The sequence below is a fragment of the Neophocaena asiaeorientalis genome, unplaced genomic scaffold (genome assembly GCF_003031525.2).
Source record: "Neophocaena asiaeorientalis asiaeorientalis breed wild unplaced genomic scaffold, Neophocaena_asiaeorientalis_V1.1 scaffold508, whole genome shotgun sequence".
Classification (NCBI taxonomy): Eukaryota; Metazoa; Chordata; class Mammalia; order Artiodactyla; family Phocoenidae; genus Neophocaena; species Neophocaena asiaeorientalis.
Window position 1 is genome coordinate 1,680,440 of NW_020172179.1, and position 22,835 is coordinate 1,703,274.

Genomic DNA, 22,835 nt, shown 5'->3' on the forward strand with positions numbered 1-22,835 from the left:
CTAAGGGCACTGACCACCATTACTGCCATCAACTCCCATTCCAATGCCCACAGTTCTTGCAGCAGAAAAATACAGATTTACAGTCCAGAGATGGTAGAGAACACGAATTAAGACAGAGTAACTATAAATTTAGAAAGAAAAATCCTAAAAAGAATAGAGCCACAGCAGGAGCAAGACCCAAATCCCTGGCGTACCATTAAAATATACACATGGGGGAGAAGGGAGGACCCAGGAGGAGGGGGAGAAGGGAGGATCCAGGAGGATGGGGAAAAGCAAGCAAAAGTCAGAGGGGTGTCCACCGGTAAAAGACTGGCAAGCCATGTGAGTTTACTGCTGTTTTTAGACTGATGGTTTTCCCCAAACAGTACACCGCTCAAGCAGCAGAAAGCTGGGGCCTTACTATAACTTGAGGTGTCACAGGACAGAGCTCAGAGCTGAAAGAGCAACTGGAAATTTAGGAAGGAAACTCTAAAGGAAAAAAAGATACACAAAACCTGAGGCCCATGATCTTAGTATCAACTCTGACAAAATTCTTGGTGACATCTAAACTACAGAGGTACAGGGCTGATCTATCTATCAGGTACCAGGTTACTAAAGCAATAGCTATAAACCAGAAGAACTGAGCAGAGATGAAGACCACACAGTACAGGGGAAAGAATGTGTAGCTTGAGATCAGACAACTTAACTGCCAGCTGGAACAATAACAACATAAAACAATCCTCAGAGAACACAGTAGACTCTCAAATGACAAATATATTATCCACAATATCCAGTTTTCAACCCAAAATTACTCCATATGTTGGATCAACAGTACAGAATAGAGAGCCCAGAAATAAACCCATACACCTACCTTCAACAAAGGTGGCAAGAATACACAATGGAAAAAAGACAGTCTCTTCAGCAAGTGGTTGGGAAAAGCTGGACAGCCACATGTAAATCAATGAAGTTAGAACACACCCTTATACCATATACAGAAATAAGTCCAAAGTGGCTTAAAGACTTAAATATAAGACACTACACCATAAAACTCCTAGAAGAGAACACAGGCAAAACATTCTCTAACATAATTCGTGTCAATGTTTTCTTAGGTCAGTCTCCCAACGCAACAGAAATAAAAACAAAAATAAACAAGTGGGACATAATCAAACTTAGAAGCTTCTGCATAGCAAAGGAAACCATAAACAAAACAAAAAGACAACCTATGGATTGGGAGAAAATATTTGCAAACAATGTGACCGACAAGGGCTTAATTTCCAAAATATATGAACAGATCATACAACTCAAAACCAAAAAAAACAAACAACCCACTCAAACAATGGGCAGAAGACCTAAATAGACAATTTTCCAAAGAAGACATACAGATGGCCAACAGGCACATGAAAAGATGCTCAACATTGCTAATTATTAGAGAAATGCAAATCAAAACTACAATGAGGTATCACCTCACACCAGTCAGAATGGCCATCATCAAAAAGCCTACCAATAACAAATGCAGGAGAGGGTGTGGAGAAAAGGGAACCCTCATACACTGTTGGTGGGAATGTAAGTTGGTAACAGCCACTATGGAGAACAGTATGGAGGTTCCTTAAAAAACTATAATAGAGTTACCATAGGATCCAGCAATCCCACTCCTGGGTATATATCCGGAGAAAACTATAATTCAAAAAGATACATGCACCCCAATGTTCACAGCAGCACTATTTACAATAGCCGAGACAGGGAAGCAAACTAAATGTCCATTGACAGATGAATGGATAAAGAAGATGTGGTATATAGACACTATGGAATACTATTTGGTAAAAAAGAATGAAATAATGCCATTTGCAGCAACACGGATGGACCTAAAGAATATCATACTAAGTGAAGTAAATCAGAAAGAGAAAGACAAATGCCATATGATACTTATATGCAGAATCTAAAATATGACACAAATGAACTTATTTATGAAACAGAAACAAACTCACAGAAAACAAACTTATAGTGCCCAAAGAGGAAAGGAAGTGGGGGAGGGATAAATTAGGAGTTTGGGATTAGCAGATACAAACTACGTACTATATATAAAATAAATAAACAACAAGGTCCTACTATATAGCACAGGGAACCATAGAATCCTGTAATAAACCATAACAGAAAAGAATATTAAAAAGAATGTATATATATATATATATATATATATATATAACTGAATCATTTCTCTGGACACCAGAAACTAACACAATATTGTAAATCAACTATACTTCAATAAAAAATTATTCCACATGCAAAGAAACAGATGTACATAACCCATACTCATGAAAAAAAAATTTTAAAGGCAGATCAAAGAAATTGACTCTGCAAGTGGGCTCATACAAGAGATTTAGTAGACAATAACTTCAAAACAGCTAATATTTCACCTGAAGTAATTCAACATAAGCACTAAGTAGATTGTGCTAAATTAAAGATGCATGTGGTAATCCCTAGGAATTCCTGCAAAAATAATATAAACTTATAGCTAAAAAGTTCATAGACAAAATAAAATGGAATACACAGAACTATCTTATTAACACAAAGAAAACAAGAAATTCCAACAAAGAAAAGCCTAGGACCAGATGGCTTCACTGGTGAATTCTACCAGACATCTAAAGAAGAATAAATACCAAAAACTTCTCAAACTGTTCCAAAAATTGAAGAGAAGGGAACACTTCCTAACTCATTCTATTAGGTTAGCATTACCCTAATATCAAAACCAGACAAAGACACTACAAGAAAAGAAAACTGCAAGCCAATATCTCTTATAAATATAGATGTGGGAATTCCGTGGCAGTCCAGTGATTAGGATTCCATGCTTTTACTGCCAAGGGCGCAGGTTCGATCCCTAGTCAGGGAACTAAGACCCTGCAAGCCATGCGGCAGAGCCAAAAAAACCCCATATATATGTATGCAAAAATCCTCAACAACATACTAACAAACTGAATTCAACAGCATATTAAAAGGATTATAGACTGTGACCTAGTGGGATTTATCCCTGGTATACAAGCATAGGTCAACATACAAAACTCAAAGCAAGAGACCACATTACTAGAATGAAGAGGGAAAAAAACCGCATGGCCATCCTGATGCAGAAAAAGCATCTGACAAAATTCAACACACTTTTGCAATAAAAACACTAAGTAAATTAGAAATACAAGAGAATTTCCTCAGCATAATAACAGTCATACATGAAAAACACACAGCTAACATCATACTCAATGATTAAAGACTGAATGCTTTTCCCTAAGATCAGAAACAAGGTAAGGATGTCCGCTTTCACCACTTGTATTCAACAAAGTACTGAAAGTTCTAGCCTGCACAAACAGGCAAGAAAAATAAATCAAAGGCATTCAAAGTGAAAAGGAAGAAGTAAAATTATCTCTGTTCACAGATGACAAGATCTTATATGTAGAAAACCCTAAAGACCACACACACACACACACACACACACACACACACACACAGAGCTAAAAAATGAATTCAGCCAAGTTGCAGGACACAAAAGCAACAACACACAAAAATCAGTTGTATTTCTATATACTAGCAATGAACAATTCAAAAATAAAGAAAACAATTCCATTTACAAAAGTATTACAAAGAATAAAATACTTAGGAATAAATTTAATTAAGGAGGCTGAAAGCCTTGTGCATTGAAAACTATAAAAGATTGCCAAAAGAAATTAAAGATCTAAATAAATAGAAAGACATCTGTGTTCATGAACTAAAAGTCTTAATACTTTAAGGTGACAATACCACCCAAAATGATCTACAGACATAATACAATCCCTATAAAAATCCCAAAGGCATTTTTTTACAGAAACAGAAAAACTCATCGAGGGATACTGAATAGTCAAAACACTTTTGAAAAAGAAGAACAAAGTGGGAAGACTTGATCTTCTGAATTTTGAAACTTACAACAAAGCTTTAGTAATCATAACAGTATGGTACCAGCATAATGATACATATTCCATACACCAATGGAATAGAAGACAAAGCCCAGAAATAAAGAGTTACATAAATGGTCAATTAAATTTTGACAGTGGTGCCAAGTCCATTCAGTGGTGAAATGATAATGTTTTGAACAAACAGCGTGAGGAAAACTGGATATCCACATGCAAAAAGCATGAAACTAGATCCCACCTTACACCACATATAAAAATTAACTCAAAATGGATCAAAGATCTAAATTGAAGAGCCAAAACTACAAAATTCTTAGAAGAAAACAAGGGGGAAATCTTCACTGAGCTAGATTTGGCAACCGTTTCTTAAGTATTACACCAAAAGCACAGAGGACAAAAGAAAAATTGGATAAACTGGACTTCATCAAAATAAAAAATTCTCCATCAAAGGATACTATCAAGAGAGTGGAAAGACAACTCACAGAATGGGAGAAAATATTTGTGGGAAAAAATATTTTAGCTGACAAGGACTAGTATCCAGAATATATTTAGAACTCAACAACAAAAAACAAACGACTCAGTTTTTAAAATGGATAAAAGACTTAAAAAACATTTCACCAAATAAGATATAAAATGGTCAATAAGTACATGAAAACATGTTCAACATCACCAGTCTTTAGGAAAATGCAAATCGAAACTTTAAGATGTTACCTTCACACTTATTAGGGTGACAATTATTTAAAAAAACAAAAAAGAAAATAACAGGGGTTGATGAAGATGTGGAGAAATTCAAATTCTAGTGCACTGTTGGTGGGAATGTAAAAAGGGCACCTACAGTGGAATACTGTTTGGCAGATCCTTAAACTGTTAAACACAGAATTACCGTATGACCCAGAAATCCCACACCTAGATATATACCCAAAAGAACTGTAAACAAGGACTCAAACAGATACTCGAACACCAATGTTCATAGCAGCATTATTTATAAAAGCCTTTTCAAAAAGTGGAAACTAGCCAAGTGTCTATCAAGAGATGAATAAACAAAAAGTGATATACAACGCAATATTATTCAGCCATAAAAAATGGAATGAAGTTCTGATACACGCTACAACACAGATGAACCTTGAAAATGTTATGCTAAGTGAAATAAGCCAGACACAAAAGGACAAATACTGTATTATTCCACTTACATTAAGTACCTAAAATAGGCAAATTCATAGAGACAAAAAGTAGAACAGAGGTTACCAAGGATTGGGGAAACAGGAAAATGGTGAGTTACTGGTTGATGAATACAGCATTTCTCTTTGGCATATGATGGAAAGGTTCTGGAAATAGTGTTGAGGGTGACACAACACTGTGAATGTACTTAATAACACTGAATTTTACACTTAAAAATGGTTTACGAAAAAAGGACAAAAGAAAAAAAGCAGGAAAGACAGGAACAAAAGAAAAAAAGATGATAAAAATAGAATATAGCAAAATGGCAAACTCAATCCAACCATATCAATAACTAGTAAAAATATGTATGAACACTCCAAACAAAACGAAACTGAAATTATAAAAGAACAGATAATAAAGCAGGACTCAAGAACACTCTATCTACAAAGAAATAGACTTTAAATGCAAATTCAAGATGGCTACAGTAATCAAAATATAAAGATGTGTGAAATAAGGACAGACACATAGATAAATGGAACAGAATAGAGTTCAAAAATACACCTACAGATACAGAGTCAATTGATTTTCTAAAAAAGCCCCAAGGTAATTCAGTGGAGAGAGGAAGGTCTTTTCAACAAATAGTACTGGACCAATTAGATATCTTCATGGAAAAAAATAAGCTTCAACCTTTCCCTTGCATTATATCAAAAAGTACCCTGACATGAATCATAGACCTTAACACAAAAATTAAAACTTTAAAACTTCCAGAAAAAAATGTAGAAGAAATTTTTTGCAACTGTAGGATATGAAAAGATTGTCTTACATAGGGCTCCAAAAGTGCAAGCTATAAAACAAAACTCACCCCCCTCCCAAAAAAAAGAAAAAGGTACACTGGGCTTCATCAAAATTAAAACATTCTGCTCAAATCACACCACTAGGAATATTAAAAGACAATGCACATATATTCACAAAAAACATTCACACTCACACACACACACACCTCACAAACTTGTATCCAGAATATAAAAAGACGTCTCACAACTCAGTAAGAAAACAAACCCAGTCTAAAACAAGGGCAAAAGTCTAGTTACCCTATATTTCACAAGACTGTCTTTTATTGAACCCTCTTAGCCATTTTTTATTTTTGTGTAAATCAAATGCACTTCAATCCAAGGCTCAGATCTTATCCCACACATTTGGGTTAGGCACACAAATTTAACCTTTTGTCATCATTAGACATTGTAAGAGACAAGAGTTAATAAAAGGAGATGGGATAGCTTAGTCCCGAAGCACTTAGGGGTGAAAATGCACTCCAGTTTGAATTGAGTAATTTAGTAATATTTGTTCCACAGTTCTAAAGTAAATTCATACTGTCTTTAAAAAAAAAAGACAATAGATCTGGACAGACACTACACAAAGATAAATGAAGTGGGAAATAAATATTCAAAATCAGGTTCAACATGATTTGTAATCATGTATATGCAAATTAAAATCATAAAGAGATACCTCTACACATCTATGAGACTGGCTAAAATTAAAATGATTTACAATGACAAGCACTGAAGGATGTAAAGCAAATGGGACTCTTATGCATTGCTGGTGGAAATGTTACAACCATTTTAGAAAAGTGTAGCACAGAGGAAAGACCAGTGAAGATACAGAGAGAAAGTGGCAATCTGCAAGTCAAGGAGAGAGGACTCAGAAAATAAAAAACCTATGAACACCTTGATCTTGAACTTCCAGCCGCCAGAACTGTGAAAACATATATTTCTGTTGTTTAAGACACCCGGTCTGTGATAACTTTGTTATGGCAGCCCCAGCAAACTAATACTGTTGCTATATAAGACTACTGTAAAAATAAAATTGCCTATTAGTTTAAAAAGAAAGAAAACAGTGTAGCAAATCTTAAAAAGTTAATCATAACACTTACCAGATGACCCAGCAATTCCACGCCTAGGTATTTACCCAAGGGCACTGAAAATAAATGTTCATGGCAGTTTTATTCACAATAGTCTAAAGCTGAAAACCCAATATGTATCAAAAGCTGAATGAATATATTGTGGCACACACATCCACTGGAATACTACTCATCAAACGAATGTATACTGTATGATTCCACATATATGAAATCCAAGAAAGAGCAAAATGAAATCTCTAGTAACAAAAGTTCGTGCTGAAGTGGGGGGACTGACTCAGAGAGGCACAAGACAACTTTTGGGGGGTCACCACTGACCTCTGAATATATTCCTAGTTGTGACAATAAAACTGTAACATCAGCATTATCTTCCAATTAGATATGGTAGAAAAACACATTTCTGATTTATTGAAACAGATTTCAAGTCCCTAACACAGAAATTAAAACAAATGACTAAAACTGCATCCTATTTTACTAACATGTCTCTCAAAAGATCATGCCTGCCTACCTGCCCTGTTGTTTACATGGTATTAAAATGTAAAGTTCTATAAGTATACCTATAATCATAAATTTACATTGAACCCTTTTAACTTAGCCTATAGCCAATTCCAATCTACTAAACCAAAGACGGATAAAAACTGTTTAACATATTTAGAATTTTTATACATAAAGTAACCAAGTATAATGGCAATAAAAAGTAAAACAGCCCATCTAATGTTCCCCCAAAATATTAGACTTAGAGACTCAAAGCTGTAATTCGCTAGAAGTACGCTGACACCATTTTTTAGGAACAATCAATAAAATAACCAGTAAAAAGTCAATACAATAAGAAGCCTGTATTTGGAGCACTGTTTATATTCATTTAAGATACACTGCAATTTTTAAAACTTACATGTACTGGAATGGAAAAGAGAAGTACTGGCTTAAGCATCCAAATAGAAAATAAAGCCCTTAGAGCCGAGTAATTGAAAATTTGATACATTACTAGATTGAAGAACCTTACACTAAATTAATTTTTCTCAAACAATGATGAATGGTCCAGCAGGGGGTGACAAATAGTAAGGTAAACTACAGACTTTCAATAAACATTACCTGACCATATGGAATAAAATATATACCCCAAAATACTACTGTAACTTTGAAATGTATGAAAAATAATATACTATTATATATAATAGTATATATAGACATATATATACTATTATATATAATATACTATTATATATAATAGTATATATAGACAGATACCATATATCATTTATATGTGGAATCTAAAATATGACACAAATGAACTTAGTTATGAAACAGAAAATGACTCACAGACATAGAAAACAACTTACGGTTACCACAGGGGAAAGGGGGTGGGGGAGGGATAAATTGGGAGTTTGGGATTAGCAGATACAAACTACTATATATAAAATAGATAAACAACAAATGTCCTACTGTGCATACACAGGGAACTATATTCAGTATCCTGCAATAAATCATAATGGAAAAGAATATTTAAAAGAATATATATATACACACATATATATGTATAACTGAATCACTTTGCTGTATACCAGAAACTAACACAACATTGCAAATCAACTACACTTCAATTAAAAAAGAAGTCATCTCAGACCTAATTTAATACTGGAAACGGTTACATGGCATATTTACAAATTTTCCTATCAATAAACAATTTTTAAAAGCTTGAAATAATACAATGTTCACCAACTACATCATCTTACAGACATCTCAAAAAAAATTCATTAGTTCCTTAATTATTGATCACCTATTACATGGCAAAGATTATGTAAATCATACTTTTTCCCACCTATGCATAAATCAAAAATGTTTGCATATAAGTATTGTTTTATCAGATTGAGAAAATATCAGTTACAATAAGAACATTAGTGGATAAAACAAACTTAGACTATCCCTTCCTTCTATAAAAAATATTTCATAAAATGCTTCTATGATAAATTTGAAAAATATTTTCTCATGATACATGGTGTTAATGTATCACCATATATCATCAGAAAACATTTTGTTGCAGCTTAGCAACAAAATTATAAAACTCAGAGGACAGACCATACACAGTAAAAATTAATGGAGGATATACTTTCTTTTTTTTTGTCACACCACACAACATAAAATACATTCACTATATATAAACCATGGTATAACTTAAATGTGATTGAAGTGTATCATCTTAACTAATGTTCAAAAAATGTTACAAATTTAGTAAGGCCCATCTAAATTTTCATCTAGTGCCAAGACTTTTCTTGAAGAAAAACCATAAATCAATGTGATATAATTTAATCCTGAAATCTGTACTATGTAGTTTTATTTTTTAATCATAATAATATGCGTGAAAAATTACACATAAGTCTGCACTAAAAAAATGCTGCTTATTCTGTCAGTAAGACACCAGTATGATTTTAATTTTTACTTCCCTAATGCCTAATGATGCTGAGTATCATATATGTATATTTGCCATTCACGTATATTCTTTGGTGAAGTGTGTGTTCAAATCTTTTGCCTATTTTTTAATTGGGTTGTTTGTGTTCTTACCAATGTTGAAAGTTTTTTATATATTCTGGAAGCAAGTCCTTTATCAAATATACACTTTGCAAACATTTTCTGTCTATGGCTTGCTTGTCTTTTCATTCTTCTAGCAGCATCGCTCACAGAAGTTTTAAATTTTGATAATGTCTAACTTACCAATTTGTGTGTGGTGGGGAGAACTGTGCTTTGGGTTATATATCTAAGGAATCATTTTCTAATTCAGAGACATAAAAATGTTCTCCTACGTTTCCCTTTAGAAGTTCTGTAGTTTTAGGTTTTATATTTAGGACTATGATCCATTTTCAGTTTTCTTTTTTTCTTATATGAAGTAAGGTATAAATACAAGTTCACTGTTATACATATGGATATCCAATTTTCCCAGTACCATCTGTTGAAAAGACTCTCTTTTCTCCACTAAATGTGTCAAAAATCCGTTGTTCTTACATGTGTGTGTCTATTTCTGGGCTCTCTATTCCATTCCATTGACCTATTTGTCTATCTTTTTGTCTTGATTAGTATAAGTCATTGTAACAGGTCTTCAAATCAGGTATGGTTAATGCTCCAACTGTGCCTGTTTCTTGGGGTTTTTTTTAAGTTTTGGCTATTCTAGATCCTTTGCATTTCCATATGAATTTTAAAATCAGTTTGTCAATTTTAATAAAGGCCTGCTGGGATGCAGGTTGTAACTGTGCTGAATCTATACAAATCAATTTAGGGAAAATGGGCATATTAATAAACACTATAAAGTCTTCCAATTCACAATGTTTATTTACTTATTTAGGTCTTTTTAATTGTCCTCAACAATGTTTTCTAGTTGTCAGTATACAACTGTGTATCTTCTGTCAAATTCAACCCTAAGTAGTTCATATTTTCAATGCTATTATGAGTGGTATTTTTGAATTTCAACTTCCAATTGCTTGTTAATATTATACAGAAATAAAGGCAATTCCCTGGCAGTCCAGTGGTTAGGACTCCACACTTCCACTGCACGGGGCATGAGTTCGATCCCTGGCTGGGGAACTAAGATGCCCGCAAGCCACGCGGCACGACCAAAAACAAAAAAAAGAAATAAAACGAATTTTTGTATATTGATCATATATCCTGAAATCTTGCTAAACTCCTGTATTAGTTCTACAAACTTTTTTTTTGTGAACTCAAAACAAGATACTACTACACACCTATTAGAATGGCTAAAATTAAGATGACTGACTATAACGAGGGTTGACAAGGATGCAGAAAAAGTGCAGTTTTCATACACTTTAGGTAGAACACCAGGGCAATTTCTTTCAAAGTTAAACATACATCTACTATATGATCTGGTCATTCTGTATCTACATATTTATCAAAGAGAAATGAAAGCATATGTCCATAAAAATACCTGTATATGAATGTTCATAACAGCTTGATTTGTAATAGCCAAAAACTAGGAACAACTCAAATCAATCAACAGGTGAATGAATAAACCAACTGTGGGATACCCATATAATGGAAAACTACTCAGCAATGAAACGGAATGAGCTATTGATACACACAACATAGATGAATCTCAAAATAATTAAGGTGACTGAAAGAAGCCAAACAAAAACACAAACTGTATGATTCCATTTACATAAAGTTCATTAAAATGCCAACCAATCTATAGTAATAGAAAGCAGATCCATAAATGCCTGAGGAGGGATTACCAAGGGGCATAAGGAAACTTTTGGGGGGTGATAGTTATGTACCTTAATATTGGTGATGGTTTCATGTCAAAACTTGCCAAACTGTACATTTTCAATATGTTGCAGTTTACTGTATATCGCTTAGACCTCAATTTTTAAAAAAAAGAAAAGGTACCAGCATAATCGTCACTAGGCACCAGAATATACTTTTTAAATTGATATATAACTTTAAAGTGATATATAATTCACAAAGCATAAAATTCAACCTTTTAAAGCACACAATTCAGAGGCTTTTTTGTATGTTGACAAGGTTGTGCAACAATCACCACGATTTAACTGCAGAACATTTTCACCACTCTAAAGAGTGGTATCCATTAGCAGTCACTGACATTCCCCTCCAAGTCCCTCAGAATATAATTAACTTTCAGATGACAATGTATTTCACCTGGTCACTACATTTCAAGCCTCAAGACCTTTCAAGTTTGAGAGATTGGTTTTCAGTTAATCTCAGGGGCCTGCTACTCTTCATCATTTTATTCTTTCTAATGAGAGCCAGAACCATACAAATATAGACATTGATAATTTCAGAGATGCTCCAATCATAGAAACAGCATTTAGTGTACATGTGTAACTGTAATAATGATTACCAAATTATTACTTTTATTAAAACATTAATTCCAAATGTAGAAACTTTATCTCCCTCTTGGCTTCTCCTTATTATCAATGCCAGGACTGGCCAAGACTGAACCACAGTGGTGAATGATAAAGACATGATGCCTTTGAAATTTTTGAATAGCACATAATCTGCAAAGATTTAAAATTTAAATTAACACAATCCATTTTGAGATAACTCCATAATTTACTATACTTTCTCAACAACTTGTCATCGTTTAACATTTATAAAACTTTGGGTAAAGCCAAAGCCTCACTGGAAGGATAATGAGTTTATACTCTGCATTGTACCAACACAGAACATTATGATTAATAATTGTGCCTTTTTAAGAAATGAAACTGAGTTATTTGTAGTGAGGTGGATGGACCTAGAGTCTGTCATACAGAGTGAAGTAAGTCAGAAAGAGAAAAACAAACACCGTATGCTAACACATATATATGGAATCTAAAAACAAAAAAAAGTTCTGAAGAACCTAGGGGCAGGACAGGAATAAAGACGCAGATGCAGAGAATAGACGTGAGGACACGGGGAGGGGGAAGGGTAAGCTGGGACGAAGTGAAAGAGTAGCACTGACATATATATACACTACCAAATGTAAAATAGATAGCTAGTGGGAAGCATTTGCATGGCACAGGGAGATCAGCTGGGTGCTGTGCAACCACCTAGAGGGGTGGCATAAGGAGGGTGGGAGGGAGACGCAAGAGGGAAGGGATATGGGGATATATGTATACCTATAGTTGATTCACTTTGTTATACAGCAGAAACTAACACAACACTGTAAAGCAATTATACTCCAATGATGATGTCAAAATAAATAATAAAATGTGCCTTTTTTAAAAAAAGAAGATATCACCATTTGCATTACAGCATCTGTTATTTCTAGGAGAGATGATAATCATAATCAAAATCTAGCAACTTTTTATTATGGAAGAGTATCAGTGATGACAAGTATACATAATAAACCTTGGAATAATTTGTGTTTGTTTTTAATGATTCTATTATTTGAGAGTTTATTTTTTGGAGCACAGAAATTAAATATGATAAAGCAAAAAATAACAGCTGATACTAAGATTTTTACACTTCTATATTTAGCACATATTGTGAAAAAACAGTGAAGCATTACTCACTGCTTTAAAATTAACTTTTTATATAATATATTCCAAGCACACTAAATCACAAGTTCAATATATTCCCATGATGTGCCTAAGCAATGTATTTGAGCATTATAAATTGAAATGTTGTTGAAGCATGCTTTGTGAAGGATATTACATTTCCTTAGTCAAAACAGGGAATAAGCATTACAGTATGACTATGTAATTGAAATATAGGAAAATTCAAAAAGAACATGTAATGCACATCTTTGATATTCTTTTGGCATAACTTTCAAAGCACATTACTAAGCATTAGGAGACTCTTGATATTTAAGATGGATATAATCAAAGACCTTCTGAACCTAAAAAGGTACACATTCCACTAAACACAACCACTTCAGAAAAATTACTGGGTACCCAATGAAAAGAAGAAAACCGCAAAGCCTCATTAAAATGCAGGTGTTAGGTAGTTCTTTAAGCACTTGGTAGGTATTCAAAAGTTTGCCTGAAAAATTATGAACTGCTTCATCATGGACCTTGCAACCTGTCAGTACTCAAAGCTGTGACTGCTGACACCCTTGAAGGTCAAGAGGCTGCTCTAAATGTTTAAGAAAAGAATGACGAATGAAGAAATGAATTCAACAGATCTTCTAGGCACCATGCCAACATGAGACTTGTCACCTAAAAAAGAGCATTTCTCCTGGACATTTCTCCTAGGGAAATGAAAACTTAGGTTCACATAAGACCTGTATACAAATGTTAAAGTAGCTCAATTTATAATCACCAAAAACTTGAAACAACCAAATTTCCTTCAACCAGTGAATCAATAAACAAAAGGACTTACCAAGCTCACTGAGACTCTGAGCAGCTTTTGTTATCTCTCTACTTCCCCCCTGCAGTTGTCCCTGGAGTCTCTTACTGAGATACAAGATGCGAATGATTCTCCGAAGCAAATCACAGGCAACCTGTGCAATGTTAAATAAGTAAAGTCAATCCATGAAGTTTTATTACTATGTGAATCTGTCTCTTCTTTCCAGATGCTAAAAATTCACTCATGTATTTTTTGTTTTCCATCAGTCAGAAATCTAAATAATCACAAGTCTTAAAAGGCAGCATTTTACAATAAGCTCCAATTTATCTCAAAGAGAATTTGGGATTGAGGTGCTATGAAACCTAAGCACTTTTCTCCTCAGTCGTAGACCAGTTTTCTTCTCTAGGCCAGTGGCTCTCAGTCTTGACTTCATATTAAATTCAAGTATGTAGGGGGACTTCCCTGGTGGTCCAGTGGTAAAGAATCCGTCTTTCAATGCAGGGGACGCCAGTTGGATCCCTCGTCGGGGAACTAAGATCCCACATGCCACGGGGAAACTAAGCCCATGTGCCACAACTAGAGAGAGAAAACCCGCACACCACAACTACAGAGAGAAGCCCGAGCACCACAACTAGAGAGAAGCCTGCGCGATGAAACTAAAGACCCCACATACTGCAACTAAGACCCGATGAGGCCAAAAAAATTCAAGTGTGTAAGTTCAAAACGTTCCAATGCCCAAGCAAGACAGAGCCCTGACCAATTAAAGCTGAAACAGTATTTCTTTTAATATCCTCATGCAGTCCCTGTGTGTGGCCAAGGTTGACAACCACTGTGCTAGGGCTGCTTAGCTTCCTACTACTGTTTCCTAGTTTCCAGTCCTAGTTTCTCTTTCCTAAGTCCGTAGGGGAACAGACTTAAAATGTCCAGTTTCACTAGATCTTAAAGAATAAGCATGCCCTTACTGATATTTCCTAATTTTTTTATTAATAACAAATTGTAAAAGATAAAGTTATTAAAACAAACCCAAAAAACCCTATCATTTATATGTCACCTTTTTTGTTACCAGATCCAATAGTGGGTCTTAACCTATCCAAAAGACTAAGACATGAAATAAAGATTTGTGTATTTCAAGACACTTTATTACAGAGGCAATCCAGGGCAATTGCCTGGGGAGAATGAAAAGGGAGACTGATGGAGTAATGCATACATAATGACCTTCAGCTTCAGTGGTGATAATAAAGAAAAGAGAGACAGTCTATGCTGCTGTATCACCACCATCTTTGAATGGCCCTGAAGCTGGATGAGAAGCAAGAACATCTCCCATGTAAGGAGGAAAATCCTAACTGGTAGCAATAAGAATTAAAAGCCCGGGCTTCCTTGGTGGCGCAGTGGTTGAGAGTCCGCCTGCCAAAAAAAAAAAAAAAAGCTATTTAAAACTCCTAGGAAGACAGGGTCCCTGAGGCTTCAACTATAAACATTTTTTCTGAATGAAGTACACATACACCTCAGAGCCAAACACAGCCACACTCATGCACACACAACATACACAAACATATAATCAAATACACACTTACAAACATATGTATATCAAAGGCAGCCAAGTATTAAACATGTTTAGTTTTTACTGACTGCTTTTCTGAGTAACTGTAGTCTGAAGTACTTAAAATAATAAAAGAATGTCAAATAAGAATTTCTCCCTGTAAACTGGAAGATTTAGGCATCTTAATCTTTAATTAAATTTTATTTATTTTCTGAATAGGTAATAGAAGCATATAATTCAAAATTCAAAAGATTAGAAGATAAAAAGTCATCCTCATATTTTTATGTCTCAACTGTGCACTCACCAAAAACAACCACTGTTATCAGTTTCTTGCTTGTCAGAATTATATTTTTAGATGTACCATTTGGAATGTAGAATCCCAAGCAATCATTCCTCTTGGATTCTAAATACATCACAAGGAGAAATAACAGATCTAATCACCAAGAACTGTCCTTCCAGAATTCCCAGTACCTACCCAATAAAGGATATGTCCTCAAACATGAAAGCTTTGAGCTTATTTCTAATGCTTTTCTGTTTAACCATACTTTATCTGTCACCAAGTCTTACTGATTGTTCTTCTGTTGCATAACACAATGGCTATTCTACCTCTATTCCTATAAGCATCACCCTAATTCAAATCTTTATCACCTTCACCTTAACGCTGTGGTCTCCTGGCTTGCTTTCCAGTCTCTTACTGAAATCCATCTTGCCAGATTTACCTTCTTAGAAACAGTTTTCAGCACTCCACCCCCTTTTTAATAAACCTCAGGGGCTCTCTAGTAACAGATCATGTTAAATCATCTTAGAAGAGCATTTAATAAAATCCTCAGTCAGGCTTCCCTGGTGGTGCAGTGGATAAGAATCTGCCTGCCAATGCAGCAGACACAGGTTCAATCTCTGGTCTGGGAAGATCCCACATGCTGTGGAGCAACTAAGCCCATGCGCCACAACTACTGAGACTGTGTGCCATAACTACTGAAGCCCGCGCGCTTAGAGCCCACACACTGCAACGATGAGAAGCCCCACTTGCCGCAACTAAGACCCAATGCAGCCAAAACAAAATAAATAAATTTATACATATAAAAAAAAATCCTCAGTCAACACGTCTTAGATAATCTTTAAGGCAGCAACTCTCACCATTTCCTAATATAGTTGCTTTCACTCCAATCAATTTCCTTTTCTTCCTTATTTTTCATTTCAGACTTTTATTATCAAATATATTATTCAGCACTAAAAAGAAAAGATCTATCAAGCCATGAAAAGACACAGAGGAATCTTAAATGCAGTTTACTAAGGGAAAGAGGCAATCTGAAAAGGCTACATACTATGTGATTCCAACTGTATCACATTCTGGAAAAGACACAACTATGGAGACAGTAAACAGATTGGCGGTTGCCAGAAGTTGGGGGGATGAAGAGTCAGAGTACAGAGGATGTTTAGGGCACTGGAAATACTCCATATGATACTATAATGATGGATATATATATCATTATATATTTTTCAAAACCCACAGAATGTACACCAAGAGTGAACTATGGAATTTGATAATGATGTGTCAATGTAAGTTCATCCATTGTAACAAATGTGCCACTCTGGTGGCAGATGCTGATTAAGGGGGAGGCTATGCATGTGTGGGGCAAGGAATATATGGGAAATCTATATCTTTGTCTCAATTCTGCAGTGAATCTAAACTGCTCTAAAAAATTAAGTCTTTAAAAATATAGATTTAGATATTACAAATACAGTAAACTACATACAGAAATTATAGCAAGGGCTTCCCTGGTGGCACAGTGGTTAAGAATCCGCCTGCCAATGCAAAGGACACGGGTTAGAGCCCTGGTCCGGGAAGATCCCACATGCCTTGGAGCAACTAAGCCCGTGAGCCACAACTACTGAGCCTGTGCTCTAGAGCCCGTGCTCCACAACAAGAGGAGCCACGGCAAGGAGAAGCCCACACACCACAATGAAGAGTAGGCCCTGCTTGCCGCAACTAGAGAAAGCCCACATGCAGCAACGAAAATGCAACGCACTCAAAAATAAATAAATAAATAAATGTAAAAAAAAAAAGAAATTATAGCTAAATGAACTTGGAACTACCATGCAGATCAGGAAACAAAACCAGGTCTGCCACTACAGAAGCCATCCATGTACCCACTACCAATCACAACACCCTCCAGCCATCCTCCCTACTCCCCCAGCCTAACCAAGACAAACACCATTCTGACTTTTGTGGTAATCCCTTCCTTACTTTCATTTATGGCTTTATATATACCTAAATGCTGTAGTTTAATTTTGCCCTTTTTGTTTTTATTTTTTTAACTTTATTTTTTGCCTTCCTTGGGTCTTCATTGCTGAGTGCAGGCTTTCTCTAGCTGTGGCAAGCAGGGGTTACTCTTCGTTGCAGTGCACAGGCTTCTCATTGTGGTGGCTTCTCCTGCTGCAGAGCGTGGGCTCTACGCGCACAGGCTTCAGTAGCTGCAGCACATGGGCTTCAGTAGTGGCGGCAATGTGGGCTCGGTAGCTGTGGCACACGGGCTCAGTAGTTGTGGCTAGTGGGCTCTACAGCGCAGGCTTAGTAGTTGTGGTACACAGGCTTAGTTGCTCTGTGGCATGTGGGATCTTCCCAGACCAGGGATTGAACCTGTGTCCCCTGCATTGGCAGGCAGATTCTTAACCACTGCGCCACCAGGAAAGTCCTAATTTTGCCCTTTTAAAATCTAAATGGGTTCCTTTAGCATCTCTTTTTTTTCTTTTGCAATCTGTTGAATATACGGGATCATCTATCCTATACAGTTTCCCACAGACTGGTTTTAGTTGATTGCCTTCCCCTAGTTTAACAAGTCCCTCTGTCTTCTACATTCCTTATACTTTAGTAGATGGATGTAGGCAGCTTCATCAGATACAGGTTTAATATTCTGGGCAAATTTATTCATTAGGTAGTAGTGTATTTATAACATATGTATGATTCTCTGTGTTGTTAGCAGCCACTGATAATATCAAAATCTATTACAGCATAATGAATACAAAATGGTGATACTCTAGTTATGTCATTTTGCCTTTATTTGCTAGCTTATAAAACATCTCTATGAGAACAAACTTTACCTCATCTATATTAGTTTACCCAGTGGTACTGTTCATATAGAATAGTAAGAATAAATGCCAGATTCTTTCTACTGGTTTATCAGTTTTCAAAACTGAGGACTGCTTTCCTAATAGCCACCGAAGATGAACAACTGGTTCATTGTTTTGGATATCATTATGAACTCACAGATTTAAACATAATATAAGATGCCAATCCATTGTAGCTCTTATCCTTATAGATGCTCACAATGTCCCATTTTTGGCCAGTCGGAGCTTCTGAGGGTGATCACCTGTACTGATATGCCTGAGACTGAGAGGTTTCCTGGGACATGGGACTTGCAGTGCTAAAACTGACATAGTTGGTCACCCTAGGGCCTCTCCAAGTTGGCTCCTAAAGCCTTTTATCATGACTCTAGTTAATAGTTATTGATACTTGCCTTCGTATATGGTATAAAAATATTCCAGGATCATTTTGCATATTTCATGCCCCAGATCTGGGATCAAAGATCTATCAAAGAACCCCTGATTTCTTTTAGAAGTCAGCAGCATTTGAAGACCACATTCTGGGAACTAGGCTTGCTCAATTCTGAGACTTTTTGGTAGACATAGGTAGGAAATGTCAAAATTTAAATATTCATTTGCTTGATTCCACAATACACATAAAACAGTCTCAGATTAACATTATACATACACATATGTATAAAAATATATACATATAATGTATATACCATTATAAGATAAAATTAAAATATCTCATGAGTTCATATTGATAATTGTACTTAAAAATCAGGAGCACAGGGTGTTTACCTAATCTTCTAACTTACATCTACAAATTATCTCTTCCACACAGAGACTCCTGGCTCCAGAGACATAACAGATAACAGAATTAGAGTATTTAAAATTATTCATTTGCTTTGCTACACAATACAAACAAAACATTACCTGAATGCAAAACCAACACTACAGGGCTTCCCGGGTGGCAGAGGGTTAAGAACCTGCCTGCCAATGTCGAGGACTTGGGTTCAAGGCCTGATCTTGGAAGATCCCACATGACGCGGAACAACTAAGCCCGTGCGCCACAACTACTCAGCCTGCACTTTAGAGGCCGCAAGCCACAACTATTGAGGCTGCGTGCCACAAGTACTGAGGCCCGAGCACCTAGAGCCCATGCTCCACAACAAGAGGCCACCACAATGAGAAGCCCATGCACCGCAATGAAGAGCAGCCCCTGCTTGCCACAACTGGAGGAAGCCCACGCGCAGCAACACAAACCAAAAACGCAGCCAAAAACACACCAATACTAAAAACACAAATATGACTGCTGAAGACAGTTTAAAAAAACTGTTCTGCACATACTCTGCCCACAATGTTCTACAGCTGAATTTTATTTCTTTGTCAAAACATACAGCCATTACACACTACTGTATCTCCCTCATTTAATCCTAGTTCTAATGCTCATCACTACTTTTTACTTTGCTGTTTCTCTACTCATTTTGATTGTCTCAAGTACATTGTCTATCAGATTCCTAAAGAAAGGGTCATAGGGGCAATAGTCCCTGGATTCTATGAGGATGGCTGTCTCTGTATGTCAAAATCAGTTTGGCTGCTGTATCAATTATCTTTTGCTGCATAAGAAACCAGCCCAAAATGTAGTGATTTTAAATGAATTGTTCTTCCTCACAATTCTGTGAGTCAGGAATTTGGGCAGGGTTCAAGTGTTCCACATGGTATCCCTGGGATTACTCACTCTGCTGCACTCAGCTAACATGAGGCTTCACTCCCATGTCTGGCTGCCTCACTGCTTCTCTACCTATCATCTACTCACGGCCAGCATGGGCTTCCCCACAGCATGACAGTCTCACAATGGCTGGACTTCTTACATGGACAGTGGCTTTCCCAGAGCAGAAACAAAAGCTGCTATGCCCCCTAAACGCTAGCCCCCAGGCTAGCCCAGCATCACTTCCACCAGCAGGGGTTCTCTGGTTTTGCTATCTTAGTTCCTCTATATGTTTTCGCAGTGTTTAGGAACAATGGCAACTTACGCTGGTGTTGTTATCTTTCTTCTTCCTTCCTTCCTAATATATTCACTTGTTTGGTGGATAATTATAAAGCCAGTAAATTAAATCATCATCCTATAGAACAATGTAGATAAAATTATTTGATATCGTAACAACTGAAAACTAAAAAGGACCCTACAAAAGTATACGATGAAAACCACATACATGTAAAACACAAACATAAAAAAAGAGAAAAGGTTTTATGAACCATTTCTTCCTTCCTCTTTCCAACATTCTCTCAAACTTTCTTACTTATATAGTTTCAGTTAAAAAACTAAATTAAAAACTTCAACTTGAAGAGGGCAGACAGCAGAAGCAAGAAAAACTACAATCCTGCAGCCTGTGGAACAATAACCACATTCAAATAAAGACAGACAAATGAAAAGGCAGAGGGCTATGTACCAGATGAAGGAACAAGATAAAACCCCAGAAAAACACCTAATGAAGTGGAGATAGGCAACCTTCCAGAGAAAGAATTCAGAATAATGATAGTAAAGATGACCCAGGACCTCGGGAAAAGAATGGAGGCAAGGTCAAGAAGATGCAAGAAATGTTTAACAAAGACCTAGAAGAATTAAAGAACAAACAAACAGAGATGAATACAATAACTGAAATGAAAAATACACTAGAAGGAATCAATAGCAGAATAACTGAGGCAGAAGAACGGATAAGTGACCTGTAAGATAGAATGGTGGAGTTAACTGCTGCAGAACAGAATAAAGAAAAAAGAATGCAAAGAAATGCAGACAGCCTTAGAGACCTCTCGGACAACATTAAATGCAACAACATTCGCATTATAGGGGACACAGAAGGAGAAGAGAGAGAGAAAGGACCTGAGGAAATATTTGAAGAGATTATAGTTGAAAACTTCCCTAACATGGGAAAGGAAATAGCCACCCAAGTCCAGGAAACACAGAGAGTCCCATACAGGAGAAACACACCAAGACACATAGTAATCAAATTGGCAAAAATTAAAGACAAATAAAAATTATTGAAAGCAGTAAGAGAAAAACGACAAATAACATACAAGGGAACTCCCATAAGGTTAACAGCTTATTTCTCAGCAGAAACTCTACAAGCCAGAAGGGAGTGGCATGATATACTTAAAGTGATGAAAGGGAAGAACCTACAACCAAGATTACTCTACCCAGCAAGGATCTCATTCAGATATGATGGAGAAATCAAAAGCTTTACAGACAAGCAAAAGCTAAGAGAATTCAGCACCACCAAACCAGCTCTACAACAAATGCTAAAGGAACTTCTCTAAGTGGGAAACACAAGAGAAGAAAAGGACCTACAAAAACAAACCCAAAACAATTAAGAAAATGGTAATAGGAACATACATATCGATAATTACCTTAAACGTGAATGGATTAAATGCTCCAACCAAAAGACACAGGCTTGTTGAATGGATACAAAAACAAGACCCATATATATGCTGTCTACAAGAGACCCACTTCAGACGTACAGACTGAAAGTGAGGGGAGGGTAAAAGATATTCCTTGCAAATGGAAATCAAAAGAAAGCTGGAATAGCAGTACTCTGAGATAAAACAGACTTTAAAATAAAGAATGTCAAAAGAGACAAGGAAGGACACTGCATAATGATCAACGGATCAATCCAAGAAGAAAATGTAACAATTATAAATATATATGCACCCAACATACGAGTACCTCAATACATAAGGCAACTGCTAACAGCTATAAAAGAGGAAATCGACAGTAACACAATAATAGTGGGGGACTTTAACACCTCACTTACACCAATGGACAGATCATCCAAAATGAAAATAAATAAGGAAACAGAAGCTTTAAATGACACAACAGACCAGATAGATTTAATTGATATTTATAGGACATTCCATCCAAAAACAGCAGATTACACTTTCTTCTCAAGTGCGCACAGAACATTCTCCAGGATAGATCACATCTTGGGTCACAAATCAAGCCTCAGTAAATTTAAGAAAATTGAAATCATATCAAGCATCTTTTCTGACCACAACGCTATGAGATTAGAAATGAATTACAGGGGAAAAAAAGTAAAAAACACAAACACATGGAGGCTAAACAATACGTTACTAAATAACCAAGAGGTCACTGAAGAAATCAAAGAGGAAATCAAAAAATACCTAGAGATAAATGACAATGAAAACACAATGATCCAAAACCTATGGGATGCAGCAAAAGCAGTTCTAAGAGGGAAGTTTACAGCTATACAAGCCTACCTCAAGAAACAAGAAAAATCTCAAATAAACAATCTAACCTTACACCTAAAGGAACTAAAGAAAGAAGAACAAACAAAACCCAAAGCGAGCTGAAGGAAAGAAATCATAAAGATCAGAGGAGGAATAAATGAAATAGAAACAAAGAAAACAATAGCAAAGATCA

At 35.9% G+C, this 22,835-nt stretch overlaps 1 protein-coding gene across 1 annotated transcript in view; it reads right to left on the bottom strand.

Annotated features, from left to right (window-relative positions):
* The window catches only part of COG5 (component of oligomeric golgi complex 5), a 269,636-nt gene that overhangs the window by 219,405 nt on the left and 27,396 nt on the right, over positions 1-22,835 (bottom strand). The window contains exon 6 of the mRNA XM_024761085.1: positions 13,804-13,924. Within this exon, the coding sequence (XP_024616853.1) occupies positions 13,804-13,924 (121 nt within the window). The remainder of the gene's footprint in view (positions 1-13,803; positions 13,925-22,835) is intronic.